This window comes from Stylophora pistillata, chromosome 4 (assembly GCF_964205215.1).
Source record: "Stylophora pistillata chromosome 4, jaStyPist1.2, whole genome shotgun sequence".
Taxonomy (NCBI): Eukaryota; Metazoa; Cnidaria; class Anthozoa; order Scleractinia; family Pocilloporidae; genus Stylophora; species Stylophora pistillata.
The window spans coordinates 43,469,328-43,482,992 of record NC_142522.1 but is presented as its reverse complement, the minus strand read 5'-3'; the positions used below and the strand labels follow the sequence as shown (position 1 = coordinate 43,482,992).

At 37.8% G+C, this 13,665-nt stretch overlaps 3 protein-coding genes across 9 annotated transcripts; all 3 read left to right on the top strand.

The window, feature by feature from the left end:
• The first annotated feature begins 1,832 nt into the window (after positions 1-1,832).
• Positions 1,833-7,980, top strand: LOC111339456 (mitochondrial substrate carrier family protein S). 4 transcript variants are annotated; one of them, XM_022946119.2, is made up of 9 exons: positions 1,833-1,988; positions 2,702-2,855; positions 3,561-3,629; positions 3,740-3,799; positions 4,521-4,593; positions 4,716-4,763; positions 5,287-5,426; positions 6,246-6,311; positions 7,032-7,980. In XM_022946119.2, exons 1-9 carry the CDS (start codon positions 1,931-1,933, stop codon positions 7,204-7,206), a joined length of 843 nt encoding a protein of 280 aa, XP_022801854.1. In that variant the 5' UTR covers positions 1,833-1,930; the 3' UTR covers positions 7,207-7,980. The 4 variants fall into 4 exon arrangements, with proteins under 4 accessions (XP_022801854.1, XP_022801857.1, XP_088614351.1 ...); XM_022946122.2 differs by having other exon boundaries at positions 1,851-1,988; positions 2,727-2,855; XM_088758225.1 differs by having other exon boundaries at positions 1,851-2,050.
• Positions 7,981-8,458: 478 nt separating this feature from the next.
• LOC111339457 (uncharacterized) lies at positions 8,459-10,796 on the top strand. Of its 3 annotated transcripts, XM_088758226.1 has the most exons (5): positions 8,473-8,600; positions 8,673-8,766; positions 9,262-9,351; positions 9,507-9,610; positions 10,387-10,796. In XM_088758226.1, the coding sequence occupies exons 1-5, from the start codon at positions 8,589-8,591 to the stop codon at positions 10,588-10,590; spliced, it is 504 nt and encodes a 167-aa protein (XP_088614352.1). In that variant the 5' UTR covers positions 8,473-8,588; the 3' UTR covers positions 10,591-10,796. The 3 variants fall into 3 exon arrangements, with proteins under 3 accessions (XP_022801859.1, XP_088614352.1, XP_022801858.1); XM_022946124.2 differs by lacking the exon at positions 8,673-8,766 and having other exon boundaries at positions 8,459-8,600; XM_022946123.1 differs by lacking the exons at positions 8,473-8,600; positions 8,673-8,766 and having other exon boundaries at positions 8,843-9,351.
• A 120-nt stretch (positions 10,797-10,916) lies between these two features.
• LOC111339435 (uncharacterized) lies at positions 10,917-12,616 on the top strand. Of its 2 annotated transcripts, XM_022946090.2 has the most exons (4): positions 10,917-11,600; positions 11,774-11,838; positions 12,101-12,271; positions 12,444-12,616. In XM_022946090.2, exons 1-4 carry the CDS (start codon positions 11,588-11,590, stop codon positions 12,540-12,542), a joined length of 348 nt encoding a protein of 115 aa, XP_022801825.2. In that variant the 5' UTR covers positions 10,917-11,587; the 3' UTR covers positions 12,543-12,616. The 2 variants fall into 2 exon arrangements, with proteins under 2 accessions (XP_022801825.2, XP_088614353.1); XM_088758227.1 differs by lacking the exon at positions 12,444-12,616 and having other exon boundaries at positions 12,101-12,437.
• Positions 12,617-13,665: the final 1,049 nt, after the last annotated feature.

The window sequence follows — 13,665 nt, the reverse complement described above, 5'->3', positions numbered from 1 at the left end:
GGTGAATAAACTTTGTTCTTAATTCCCTTGCCATTTAAACGGTCAATTTTTTACCAGGACGCAAAAGATCCTTTTTACCATGATAATGAACTGACTTTAAAAATAAATGAATAGAGGCTGAAAGTTTCTAAAGAAACTGTGGTGCTGCGTCGGTGCTGCTGTGGTGCTCCGTCTGCTCTTTTATTCATTACGGTGGCCAATTTACTATTTCAACTTAGTTAATATAACCAAATGACTTTATAAATGATATCCTGTTTTTCGAGGATACAGACTTATTTCCACCTTTGTCTGCCTGAACCAATGGATAAAGAGAATAAATGTTTCTTCACCTGCATGAAAGTCAAAGGCCTTGGGCAAAATGAGCAAGTGAAAGGAGAGGCAACTGAACACCGCAGCACCACGTGACAAGGGACCTAAAGCCCCCCCCCCCCTCCTGATTTGTTCTGGTCTATCCATCAGACGATGTTTGTTTCTACATTCTTGTAATGAGCATGATACATGACATAACATCTGGTGAACTCAAATGTAAAAGATATTTTGAAAGAGTTAAACTGGTAATGCTGTGGGTCATGAAATGGTTTACGGTTTTAAACTGATACATACCTGGAGCGTCAGACACTACGGCTTCCATGGTGAAGTACGTCTGGTCAAAATGTGGTAAGAACACAGAAGGGCGCGAAGTACAGCTGAGTGCTTCTCTGGTGTCCTTGCTACAGACACATGGAAACGTATAATCTTTTGTTTTACATTTTAAAGAAACAAACAGCTGTCGGATTCGACATCAGATATGTAGCTGCCCTCCTAATCTGAATTTCAGCTGTCTTTTCCCTTTACCCCAAGGGGGATGCACCCCTCTTGGGTTAAAGTACGGTGGCCCACTAGGGACATGCTGCAAATTAAAAAGTTGTTGCAAATTAAAAAACGTTGCTGCAAATAAAATAAACTTGCAGCAAATAAAATAAAGTTGCTGCAAATTTAAAATAGTTGCTACAAATAAAATAAAGTTGTTGCAAATTTTCAAAACGAGTTGCTGCAAATTAAAAGAATGTTGCTGCAAATTAAAACATCAAAAGTATGCTCGCGCACTGAACGAAGGAGGAATGAGCAAAACGAGCAAGATCTTTATATTTATGAGCGGGAAGCTGTTATTTTTTTTTTTTTTCTTGGCCTGTGTGACTGTTGGGACAAATTTCCTAAAATGTTTGTAGTTCTTGCGGTGGGGAATGCCCTTCAGCCAGAAATTTCTGTCATCAATGTGGTCAGAAACTTAAATCTGAGTCAGGAGCAGGACTCGAGGAGAGATGAGGTCGATAACAGTACAGCTCGTTCCCCGTGTTCCCGGCAGAGCAGCAGTCCATCTACAATTACGTTCTCTAAGTTTAAAGCCAAGAAAGAGGAAGATAGAAGGGAATACTTTCGTGGTAAACAACCGCTCATAAATATAAAGATTCTAATATGCACTCCTCCTTCGTTCAGTGGGCACGCATACTTTTGATATTTTAATTTGCAGCAACATTCTTTAATTTACAGCAACTCGTTTTAAAAATTTGTAGCAACTCGTTTTGAAAATTTGCAGCAACTTTATTTTATTTGCTACAACTTTACTTTATTTGCAGCAACTATTTTAAATTTGCAGCAAGTTTATTTTATTTGCTGCAAGTTTATTTTATTTGCAGCAACGTTTTTTAATTTGCAGCATGTCCCATGTGGGCCACCGTAGTAAAGGGAAGAGACGGCTGAAATTCAGACTACCGTAATACATCAGAGGTGAGAAACCAAAGGTTGTCCCTTTACCGTTAGTTCCCAGTTTTTGTCAAGTCGACTCCTTATGTCAGCTTACATACCGTACCCAAAGAGTTCAGGTCAAGACAAGTACAGGTGGATTTTTGGAGAAGCACACAATTCACGCTGATAAGATTTAAAAGAAGACATGACTCACAATGAGAAGAGAATCCACTGGATCCAGGAGGGCTTTATAGGTCTTGGTGGTAAGTGATGAGACTGATCCTGGAATGTGATCGTAAAAACGAGCTTGTGTCGCACGTGTCCAGTAAGTTAATTAAATTCGCGTTGAACGTGATCATTCTCTGTCCTGAGTATTTTATTGATAGTTTTCGTCGATATCTAAATTCAATTTGATAAAAAGAAAATCCCGGTCAAGTTAAGTTTCTGTGTGGCGACAGAATAAACTAATCATTTACGGAGCGTTTAGCGCGCGCGTAAAATTCAAGTACTCTAGTACTTATAATGATATAAATTCCCAAACACCACTAAACAAATAATGTTATGTAAACAATCTGTACTAAAGAATGCCTCTCAGTTTGAAAAAAGAGTTGAGTAATATATATTATTGAACACAGGAAAATTCCTTTGAAGTGTCACGGAATTACTCCAAGAATTATTGCTGCAGAACCGATCAAAGTACATCCTTTGGTCTATCAAGTACAGGTCATAACAGGATTAGCGTTTATAGGCTGGAATTGTACTTTCCTTTTCAGCTGGTTAACCCAGATAATTTTGTTTTAAACACTTATCTTGGCGAGTAGCTGTAATGAAACAAAATTTTTAAACATTTTTAAAGTTTCCTGTGATGAGTATGGCATTTGTACATTTTCATGTCATATGATGATAATTGCGCGCATAAACCAAAGTTTGGTTATATTTTGAAAGGTGTATTGAAAAATGCACATTTTGAAATTAGTTGGTGTTCTTTATGGAACTACAAGTGTGGCTGTGGGGCATCCATTTGATACAATCAAGACAAAGATGCAAGCACAACATGGATTCGAAACAGAAGGAATGTTCAAAGCGTTTGCAAAAACAGTCAAAACACAGGGAATCAGAGGACTCTATAGGTATATCATGTTCAAGTCCTTTATTGTATTCTAGTTGACTCAAAATGTACCGAGGATCGTTTGAGGGTCAATTATAGATCTATCTGAGGAGAAATAATTAGGTCCCTTCAGGAAGGGAAAGCTCAAGTCAGTTTCCTGGTTGACTAAGCAAGACAAGTTGCAGCTACATGCAGAGCCATTTTTCTTGTGCAGGATACAAAATCTATAACTTATGTAAAATTATTCTCCAAATGGAGGTCAAAACTATGAATCATTTCTGTAATTTATTTATATCCGAGTATCCAGCAATAAAAATAATGTATATGTTGTGGTTCAATTTTATCCTTGGTTTAAATTTTATATTCCATTGTTTCAACCCTATTATCATACATTACCATAACCAAAAACAATGGAAAATAAAATTTAAACCAAGCATAAAATTGAACCACAGCATATACAGCTGTTTGCTTACCTTTTTTCTTTTCCCTTAATGTATCACATCACTTCTAACTTAATCTTTGTTGTTTGAATTAGCAGTTTTCTCAAAGTACTAACTTACTTAACTTGGGGAAGCAGGGTTGGCATAGTGGTGAGAGCGTTCACCTTCCACCAATGTGTCCCGGGTTCGATTCCCGGACCCAGCGTCATAAGTACTAACTTCTTGGCCCAACATGTGTTTCGGAAGAAATTGACAATAACCCACTGGTTGTTTTATAAAACTTTTAGAGGATGTATTCCACCTCTTTGGGGATCTGGAATTTATAGATCAAGTCAGTTTGCTGTTTTTGAAGCTCTGTGAGTACATCATGGCATCTTTAATGATCCTTGAAGATTGAGTAACAATATTTTCAATGTTCCTATAGTTTCTCTTTTACTTAGTTGTTAGTTTCCACTCTTCCTCCTAGGTACACATATTTCAATGGATTTGGAAGAAGAGAGCTTCCCTTTACTGGTGGATTACAAATGTGAGTAGATTGTCAATTTTTTTGGTAAGCTGCATGCTAGTTTCTTGGAGATTAATGCTTAAACTACACTTAATGGAGGGTATACATGGTGAACTCCAACTTTTAAAGTGGTCCAGGTTTTTAGCCCAGCTGGATTATTTTTTAGTATTAACAGAGGGGGAGATCTTCATTAGCATTGCCGCTCTGCATTCAAGAGAACATTAACTAGGGGTAAGACCAGTCAACTGTCTGTTTTGGAAACTTTAAATATATGAAGAGGGGAGGGGATGGGTACCAGAGGTCATCGGGCATCCTTTCCAGGAAGATATAATTCCAAATAGTGCTTCGTCATAAACCTCATAAACCTGAACTTAAAACAGAGGACTTTTTTGCTAACCACCTCCGGTTAGCTCAATTGGTTACAGCGCTGGATTGTGTTGTGCAGGAGGTCGAGGGTTCGAGCCCCGGCCGGACCGATACTCATGGTGTTAAAATAAGTGAGGAGAATTTGCTACCTTTCTATAGTCAAGAAATGGATAGATATTCTAGTCTTCTCGGATAAGGACGAATAAACCGTAGGCCCCGTCTCATGCAGAGTTAGGGGTAGGAGACATTAATTTCCCATGCACGAGATTACTGTGTTGTGGATGTCCTCCCCTGGGGTGGGATGGGTGGGAATTGGCCCTGAAAAGCCCCCATGGGGAGTGGTCAACTAACGTATGTATGTATGTATGTACTGCAGAAGAGTACTGATAGCTGGAGTAGCAGCATCAACAACAAGAGCCATAATTGAGACTCCTTTGGAACTGGCCAAGGTACGGCCTGTACCAAAACACAGCTATAACATTCACTAATTAGTTCTTCATTTGTTATTTTACTTTTTCTGTACTCACTGTAAAGAATAGTAAGTTACCATTCATGTCAATTAACACTTTAGGTACGGAGACAGACAGGCCAAACATGGCAGTTCCGAGGACTCTATAGGGTAAGATTGAAAGGTTTAGTTTTTCTTTTCTTTTATAAATGTAATGTTCACATGAACCAGGCAATAAGTTTGATAATGGATTGAATCTATCATAGAAAACCAAAGTTTCTATATGGATGTTTTAGAACCTTATTAATTTGAACTGCCAGTTCAAGATATGTATTGGTTTGATTTGGCTGACAGTTAGTGAGTGGAAAATTTGCTTGAATGAAATTCACTCGAGTTAATAAAAGGTACAACCTAACCATGGATAAGTGAACAAGGTTCTGATAAAAGTCTATATTCAACATCTTACAAGTTTTGACTTAACTTGATCACATTTAGTCTGATCAATTTGTTAACCTGATCCTTCCAAGTTTTGTTCTTTGTTAAAGCAGTGAGAATTGAGAAAATAATGCAGCTTACGATATTGCCTTGACAAAACTCTACATTCTCAGGAAATTTTTCATTACTAGTTTGGTGAATTAGGTAGGAGATCTTGGGACAAAAAGGGTAAGTTGAGATTCAATTACCTCTGCTTTAGGGATTTGGTGTAACATGGTGTCGTACAATGGGACTGATGTGTACTTACTTTATACTTTTGGATTCTGGAAGACGACACTTTCCTGAACTTTTTAAAAGACCGATATTAGGACCATTTCTATCGTCAGGTTTAGCTGCTACGTATCCTTTTTTCACCCTCTATTAGTATTCATGTTTCTTTACCATACAGGGTTCCTTAGACTTCCTTGCTGCATGAATGTTTTTTTGAATGGTCATGATTTTTGTGTCTGTATGTCTGAGAGGCAAAATCAGTAAAATGAAACTAAAATGTCTTACACAGGGATTTTTTGTGTGGCGTTATAAACATAAAGACAGCGACCCGTTTAAAGTTTTCTTAAGAGCAGCCTAACTAAACAACAGGAACTGATGACACTGATTTAAGCGTTAAGTTGAGTTTAATAGAAAATGTTTGCATACTGGTGAAATTTATGTGGCGTTATAAACATAAAGACATTGATAAGGATTACTTTAAGTCTAGGTAACTACGGACTGAAGTCAAATGTATGTGCGGTAAACACACGATGGGAAAGTTAAATTACATGGAGTTAAACGCTTTCTACTTTCTTCAGATATTCAAACTTTACAACGATAATTGCATAAGCTCATATTTATCTTGTACTTAGAGAAATTTAATAGAAACACGCATCACTGAGATCCACTGCGGAGCAACCGAGCCAGACGAGCCACTCAATGTACATAAAGAGCGTATGAGCCTGCAATTAACTTCGTCAGCCCAAAGAGCAACCGAGCCAAACGAGCCGGCTCGTTTGGTACATGGTTAAAAGTGGCCCTGTATTCTGTAGTTTAGCCCTAAACATTAATTTTACATAAGAATTCACAAAGGAATTCTGAGAATTTTCGTTGAAGAGTTAGTCATGTTGAAAAAGGAAGTGGGTTGTTTGTTCTTAGCACCGTTCATTTAACCTTGACTTTTGGTGGTTTTGCCTGGTGGGTTGTGTGGCCATTGGAGAACATGAAGTCTCAAGTACAAGGGAACTACGGCAAGTATGTTCAAAGCACTCCTTTCATTTGATCGATTAGTTTTTAATTCCGTGCTTATCATCAGTAGCAAATGTTGTTTCCTTTAGCTGCACTTTAAAAAGAAAGAAAACTGACAATGGCTTGTTTGACCAGAACTAAAACTTTTCGATATAACTTACGAACAATGAACAGGTAAAAAGGTCACCGAAGCTCTTTAAAGCCCATTCACAATCAGAAACAATGTGATATTAAAACTAAGGGAGGGCTGAAAAGAAAAGTAGAAGAAAAAAAGGAAAAAAAGGAGATCACATACGGCCCAGTACAAGGTACAGCAATGAATGGAAAACTAGGTTGAAATTGTAAATTGGCCATCATAACGGATAAAATAGCTGACGTTTCGAGCGTTAGCCCTCCGTCAGAGCAAGTGACGAAGGGCTAACGCTCGAAACGTCAGCTATTTTATTCGTTACGGTGGCCAATTTACAATTTCAGCCTAGTTGATATAACCAAATTACCTTCTTACCCCCACCGACGCAGCACCTCAATTTCTTTAGAAACTGTTAGCCTTTATTCAATGAGTGGAAAACTCCTGGTACGCTAAGTCATGGGTTGTACCACCGAATCTCTAGCAACAGCCTGGTCACTATCCCGGGCAATTCAGTTATTTCAAATAAATTTGAATTTTATGGTGTATTTCTTCTGTTTGCAGCTATAACAGTTTTAATATATGTGTTTTATTTGAAGAGACCTTCCAGTTGTGGCTCGTATGAGACTGGTGATAAAGGAAAAGGGCGGATTCTTTGGGCTGTACCGTGGTATCGTACCTGGCTCCATAAGGAGTTTTATGTCCAACGGAACATCTATGATCGCCATGAGTTGGGCCCAAAGAAAAGTGTCCCAATGGGGCTTAAGAGGATAACAGATAGTTTAAATAAATCTAATTAAATTGATGAACAAGACAATGTAGAATTATTTCGATGTAACTTCAAGTGAAGGTGATGTTTTTTAACCAATGCAGTCCATTCGTTGACTTTTTCTTATCGTTTACTGTTCTAGCTCGTGTGAAGATTTCCTTTACCATGGTCAAAGCAATTGTCCGCTTTATATATCTGCCCTTCTTCATATTTCATATTTCTTTCTGTTTGGGTTGAGGCAGCGTTTGGATTGCCAAGTAAACGTCACTGTACACTTTAGCGTATGGTTACTTCTGGGTTGCGTGACGGTCCACCCTTTTCCCAGCCATCTTAGATGGAGATAGTCTCACTTCTTGGGAGGCGTTTAGAAAAAGTATCGTCTTATGAGTCTACTTTTCATTTCTTGCTCTCTATAATTGTTTGCCGAGTTTTCAACTTTTTAACCTCGTCATTTGTCTTCTTTTTTTTTTCCATACTGCAGTGCCATCTCTATCTTTTGGCCAATAAACGTTCAGGATTCAAATAAGGTCACTTCTCTGTCACATCTCTTTACTTATTTGCTGCGCACTTCAAAATCCATAGAAATTGCTGTCCTTGGATGGAAAATAATCTCAAATAAGATGTAAAGATATTTTTGTCCGTGGATTATAGATTTCTGAATAGCTGTCATTCTAAGAATGGTATAGGGAAATTGTTTCTCTGGTAGTGTGTAAATATGTATACTGAATTATTTTAGTGAATTAAAAAGATGATAAATTAAAAAGGTGCCATGCATCTAGCGTTGAAGTGTATTTTTTTTTTAAGGAAAACAAAGCGAAGAAAAGTTCGCTAAACTGACGCAGTCATGGTACAATAAGCATTGTTAACTTTTTCAGAAGTAAGTGATCATTAAAAGCCCTTCCCCGTGACACAGCATGCTGTTTAAGTGCGCATGTTTTGTTTTATGATGAGTCACAGCAATTTGTCACATTTTATCTTGCATGGTATATCGTAGCACCCAACACTACAAAAGTGATTTAGGTTTTAGAGATGGTCGTGTGCACGAATCCGTAAAGAAGATGACGAAGGGATAGCGAAGACTATTAAAGTTAAGAGAGAAGAGGTGTTTGTTTGATCAGAGTGTTTTCTCCGCGGTTAAACAGGAAAAAAAAACACCTTTTTAGGCTTTTTAAATCGCTTACTAATAGGGGAAATATGGAAGACTGTGTGCCGGGTACTCCCATACCACGGTAAGTTTCATTTAGACCTGGGAACTAAACTTTGTTCCAGTACTTTTGGGTTAATTTGAACAGAGCGCCGCCATCTTTGCATTACTAGCTTGTAAACATGACAGAGGCAGAACAGAACACGGTAGTGATTGCGGTGGACGGGAGTGAGCATTGCAAAAATGCTTTCGATTGTGAGTTGAAAAGAAATAATTTGTAAATATCTGCTTAAAATTTATCGAAAATTTCAATTTTTGTGGCCAAAGGTTGAAGGTGGACAAAGGGGCACGTTTTTCGTGGTCAGGCGATCCTGGTATAGGCCCGCGCCATTTGGAAGAGATTTTAGAAGACCTTTCGTGAGTCAGTGGGACGAAGTTTTTAATTTTCCCAGCATTACTATCTGAAACTCAAATAGGTCAACAAGAGGAGGGTCTGTATAATATTCTTTGACTGATAGTTAATGATGAATGGTAAAGTTTAGCAATAGTTAGATCTTCACTGGCCTCTCTGATAAGGTTTGCTGGGTTCTTTGGGAGGTTTTTAATTACTGTGCATTCATTGCCTGAAGGCAAAAACCTCCATTTCAAAAGATCTGATGGGGATACTGGACCCCTCTAGGGTCCTTAGAGTTTTTTTCATTTTATGTACACGCGAGTCTACATTATTTTTTTTTTTTTGCATCTAGAGTGGCATGTGATATGTTTTTAAAAGTATTTTTATTTCAGTATTTGTGTTGCTTAATATGTGAACTTGGTTTGATTAAGAGTATAGTGGTCTCATCAAAAGAGCTTATGATTTGGAAATTTTATCATCAACTGAATAATGTCATCTTAAGTTCAACCCAATTTGTTTTAGGGTACTGTGCCAATTTGTACAAGCCAGGTGACAAACTTGTTTTCACACATGCCATTGAAATGGAGAAAAGACCTGTTGTAATGCACCCACGTAAGTTCAAAATCTATCTCTTTTACATGTGAGGCAATGTCTCCATGACAGAAGCACAAATAGAAAAGAACTATTGTTCTCTATATTTTCAAATCATCTCTTGAATATGTGTTTTTATATAATTGAGTATTCCTATAAATACCCTTCTGCTGCAGATGGGATGGCATTTCGAAACAATTACATGTCATGGCTTGGGAAAAGTCAAAATGAGACAAAGGAGATGATGGAAACATTTGCCAATACGTGCAGAAATAAGAAGGTGACATGAAGCAATCTTTAAAAACACTTTAGGTCACTGATATTGCTCAATATGTAATCAAATACTAGTCACTGAAGTTTCAAAAGGAAGCTAGGCATTAGTCTTCCATCAGTTCCTTCCAGATTTGCTGGAGCAAGTACTTCTCAGATGTAGAGTTTCTGAAATAAATGTTATTTTTGCCCCTTATCATTTTGTATGTTTCTTTTTTTCCATGGTGGATGTAAAAATAATTTTTCAACTTATTTGTCTGCTCCCTTTAAAAAGGGCAGAGACAGGATTTATTGGCAAGTATATTAAGCACAAAAGTTTGGCATGTCCTAAAGAATCTTTTTTAGCTTGAAAATTTGGCAGGCTTTGATTCTTGACTGTTGAATTTGTTGTTTGTTTTTGATATTAAAATATAACTTGCTGCTGAAAAAAATCAGATAAATGAAAATACTACAAAATTTGACATCCTTAGTCCTTGGAAGAAACTCTGAGGGAAGAGTAGTATTGGGTGTTTGTTTTGAAATTTTGATATGTATTTTTATTTTTTATTTTATTTGTTTGGCAGAGGAGAGGGGTGCATCTCTGTGGGCAGCAAGGTTTTCCTTGCTAATATTTCATTCAGTTAAATGTGTCTGTGATCAACTCTTTGTTAAATCCTTCAACTAGATCCGTAGACTATTTTTTGTAGATATTTTCAATTAATTTACTCCTTGATCTCCTAGCTTTATTTTTTATTTATCTTTTTTTTTTTTTTTTTTTCATTATTTTGGTTTGTTCTCTGTTTGTAGTATAACTTCAAGCTGATCACAGAAATTGGCAGAGCTGGAGAGGTTATATGTCACACCGCAAATAAAGAAAATGCAAATCACATTGTGATGGGAAGTCGAGGACTTGGGACTGTGCGGCGGACACTGTTAGGAAGTGTTAGTGACTATTGCCTTCATCATTGTCATGTCCCTGTGTCAGTGGTTCCTCCCACAAGTAGTCCATAATAATGCACTCATTCACTTAAAAAACTGTCAAAAGATGTTTTATATTATAAAGTATTGACAGAGGGTGAAAAGGAAACTTACTATAATTATTAGGTAGAAATGTCATTGATTTTTCTGACTGATAGTTGTAGCTAGTTTAGTGCCACAAATGTGCACAGAAGGCTAAATACTCAAATATAACAATAAAGGTTACACATTTAGAGATATTTTATCTTTGTTATTTGATCTTTCAAGTATTTGTTTGGCCGGGTGACTTGACTTTTTTTTTTCGGGCGACACGACTCAGGTTCCGGGCGACTTGACGTAAACCGTCTGTTCAATTATAGATTATAGATGACGTCAAAATAAGGCAAGGACAAAATTCGGCTCGTGCGCTAGTGATGTTCTCACCTCTTTGAAGTCTTCCATGTTCTTGAAAGAACAAGAGGAGATGACTGCCGGGTGACTACACTGTTTTCTGAACAAACACATGGGAAAATGGAATATATTGTTTAAGCTGTAAGCAAGCATCATATGGCAACAGATGATGTATAAGGGAATCAATAATACTGAATTTAGCATTCTGATTTTCTGGGAAAGCGAAGAGCCCACTTCACGATAGACTTATTTTCCTAAGTTTTGCCGCGAATATTAGTGTTGCTTGCCTTGTTGTCAAAGGAACAACTTGTAAGATTCACAATTTTAACGTCTTTAAGCTGTGTGCAGGGGTAATCTTCAAATATCAAGTAGTCAGAAAAATTGTAAGAGTAAACGCTCGTTATACTTTTGTCTCTCCAAGTTTGAATAAACTCCGTATCCAGTATCTACGTCACACAAGATTACCAAGCCATTGTTTTGCAGTAAAGTTAAGAATTTATCCGGACTAGAGTGAACGGTGGGCGAACCGTGGAAATATAACGGTTTTCAATCTTTTTCAGGCGCGGGGCTTAAGATTTCTACCAAGTGCGCGTGCGCTTATCCTCTATGACACAATAACTGTGTTGAATTCCTTGTCAGCATGGAAAACGAAGGTTCGTTTAACGTAGCTAGGAAATCGTTTTTTATTTCCCCAACTCAGACCATTGTCCTTTATATTAAAGTACTATTTGCAGTATAGCTCAAGCTGCTCTTTCTCGAGCTTTAAAAAAGCTGAAACTCGGTGTTTGGAGCCGAAAATCAAATTTCGTTTGTGTGTATTTTTCAGAGTGTAATGTCAAGACAGCCAATCCAGTGAAAACTGAAAGCCGAGCGCAAACTTTGGAATCAAAGGTAGTGTTAACCGGTAGAGAACAATGAGATTTTACATCTGAATAGAGGTCCATCTAGCAAATAAGTTAAATATGCGTTAAACGTGTAGTTATTTATCTACAGTTTCACTTTTTTTTCTGTCCACTCTATGGACTGATTAACGCACCCTTATAAACAATAACACACGTACAGGTTTCCTCCTTGAAAAAAAAAAAAACACCTCCGACAGATGGGAATCTGTATGTAAAATACTTTTTTGAAAGATGCTTTGTTTTTATATCAGTTTCCTGTCGTTGATTCCCGAGGCAAATTTCTGCTGCCCCCAGCAGAACTACAGGACGGATGGTCGACACCAGTGTATGCCAACCCTCGGCAGGCTCTCAGGATTCTCAAACGGAGGGAAATGAAAAGAAGACTTGCGTTGTCGGGAAGAGTAAAAATCTTTAACAGAAAAGTACGTGTTCTGCCGTCAAAAACTGCATTTAATCTCTTACCGAAATGTTTTTATCCATCAGAGTTTCCCTTGTACCTCAACAATGTGTCAGAAATGCGAATTACAAACTACATTGAAAAAGAAAACCAAACCAAGTCAAAACGATGACATACATCTTTGAAACAATTTGCAGGAAAAGAAGAAAGCCAAAGTTGACATAAAAAGTACGACAGATGACAGGAACACCTCGTCAGAATCTGTAGAGGCCCAACAGATGTCTATGGAAAATTAACTAAATTTGTTAACTGGGTAATTTAACTCTTATCCTCAGCGATTATTAAAGGAAAAGAAAATTTGTCTTCCCTAGCGAAATACAAACTTAGCCTTGTCGAAAACAATCACAGAGGAATGTCAATATCTTGCCCATATAAATGCATCATTATCATTTTAATTTTCGATTTCCGCTCTTTCTCTACAGCATATTATGAGCGGTTATTGAAGTCTCTTTTAGTTTCCCCCTTATTTCAGAACTGGTTCATGCTTGGCATGCGTATATCCAGTTATGGACGCTAGCGGGAGGTTTTGAGAGCACGAGAGAAGCGTAAGAGTTTCTCGTGGCGTAGCAGAGAGAAACCAGAGAGCAACACTAGCTTCTATCCCAAGTTTGGGATTAAAGTATCATGAGCTCCACAGCTAATCAGTTTCCGGCATCGCTTGACAGAGCTACGTATTCATTGTATTTAGCATATTAGTTCCCAATTTGAGTTGTGAAAGGTCCATTTCAACCGGGATGGCGCGGAAAAACAATCTCGAAGGGTTTGAAACCTTGCAGCTAGACTCGACAGGAACTTTGCTGCTGAAGTGATAATGCACTGTATGCAAACGTCATGTTGCGTGCGCATCAACGATGCGTGCATATGCGTCATACACCATTACGTAGGACTAGCGCGACCTTGTACCTTAAAATCGATATAATTCGACGTGTAGATAAATGGTTTCCATCTACCCCTGGAAGAGCGAGCTCGAGGTGATTCTTCTTACGAAGGGGACATCAATGAGTCCCACTGAAATTCACCAGTCAGCTCTAGGATTGGAAACCAAAGCGAAAGTATCTCAGTAGGACTGATAATCTCAGGCTGTAGGTAAGTGCTGACGAATACCTAAATATTTTAAGTTTGACTGTTTGTCTGTTTCTACGAAATTATTCATCATTAATCGCCATAGTTGGTTTAGTGATGTCAACAATCACATCGCTGAACATCATCGACTTATGAACCACAATATTGACTAACCTACAGCACCAACTACTTTCAATGACTGACTCTGGAAAGCTGGTTTACTAACTTAGAAGAGACTCCCCTAAACAGGTGTCAACTACTACCTGCTCCATACAAACGTCTCATTCACTACATTAA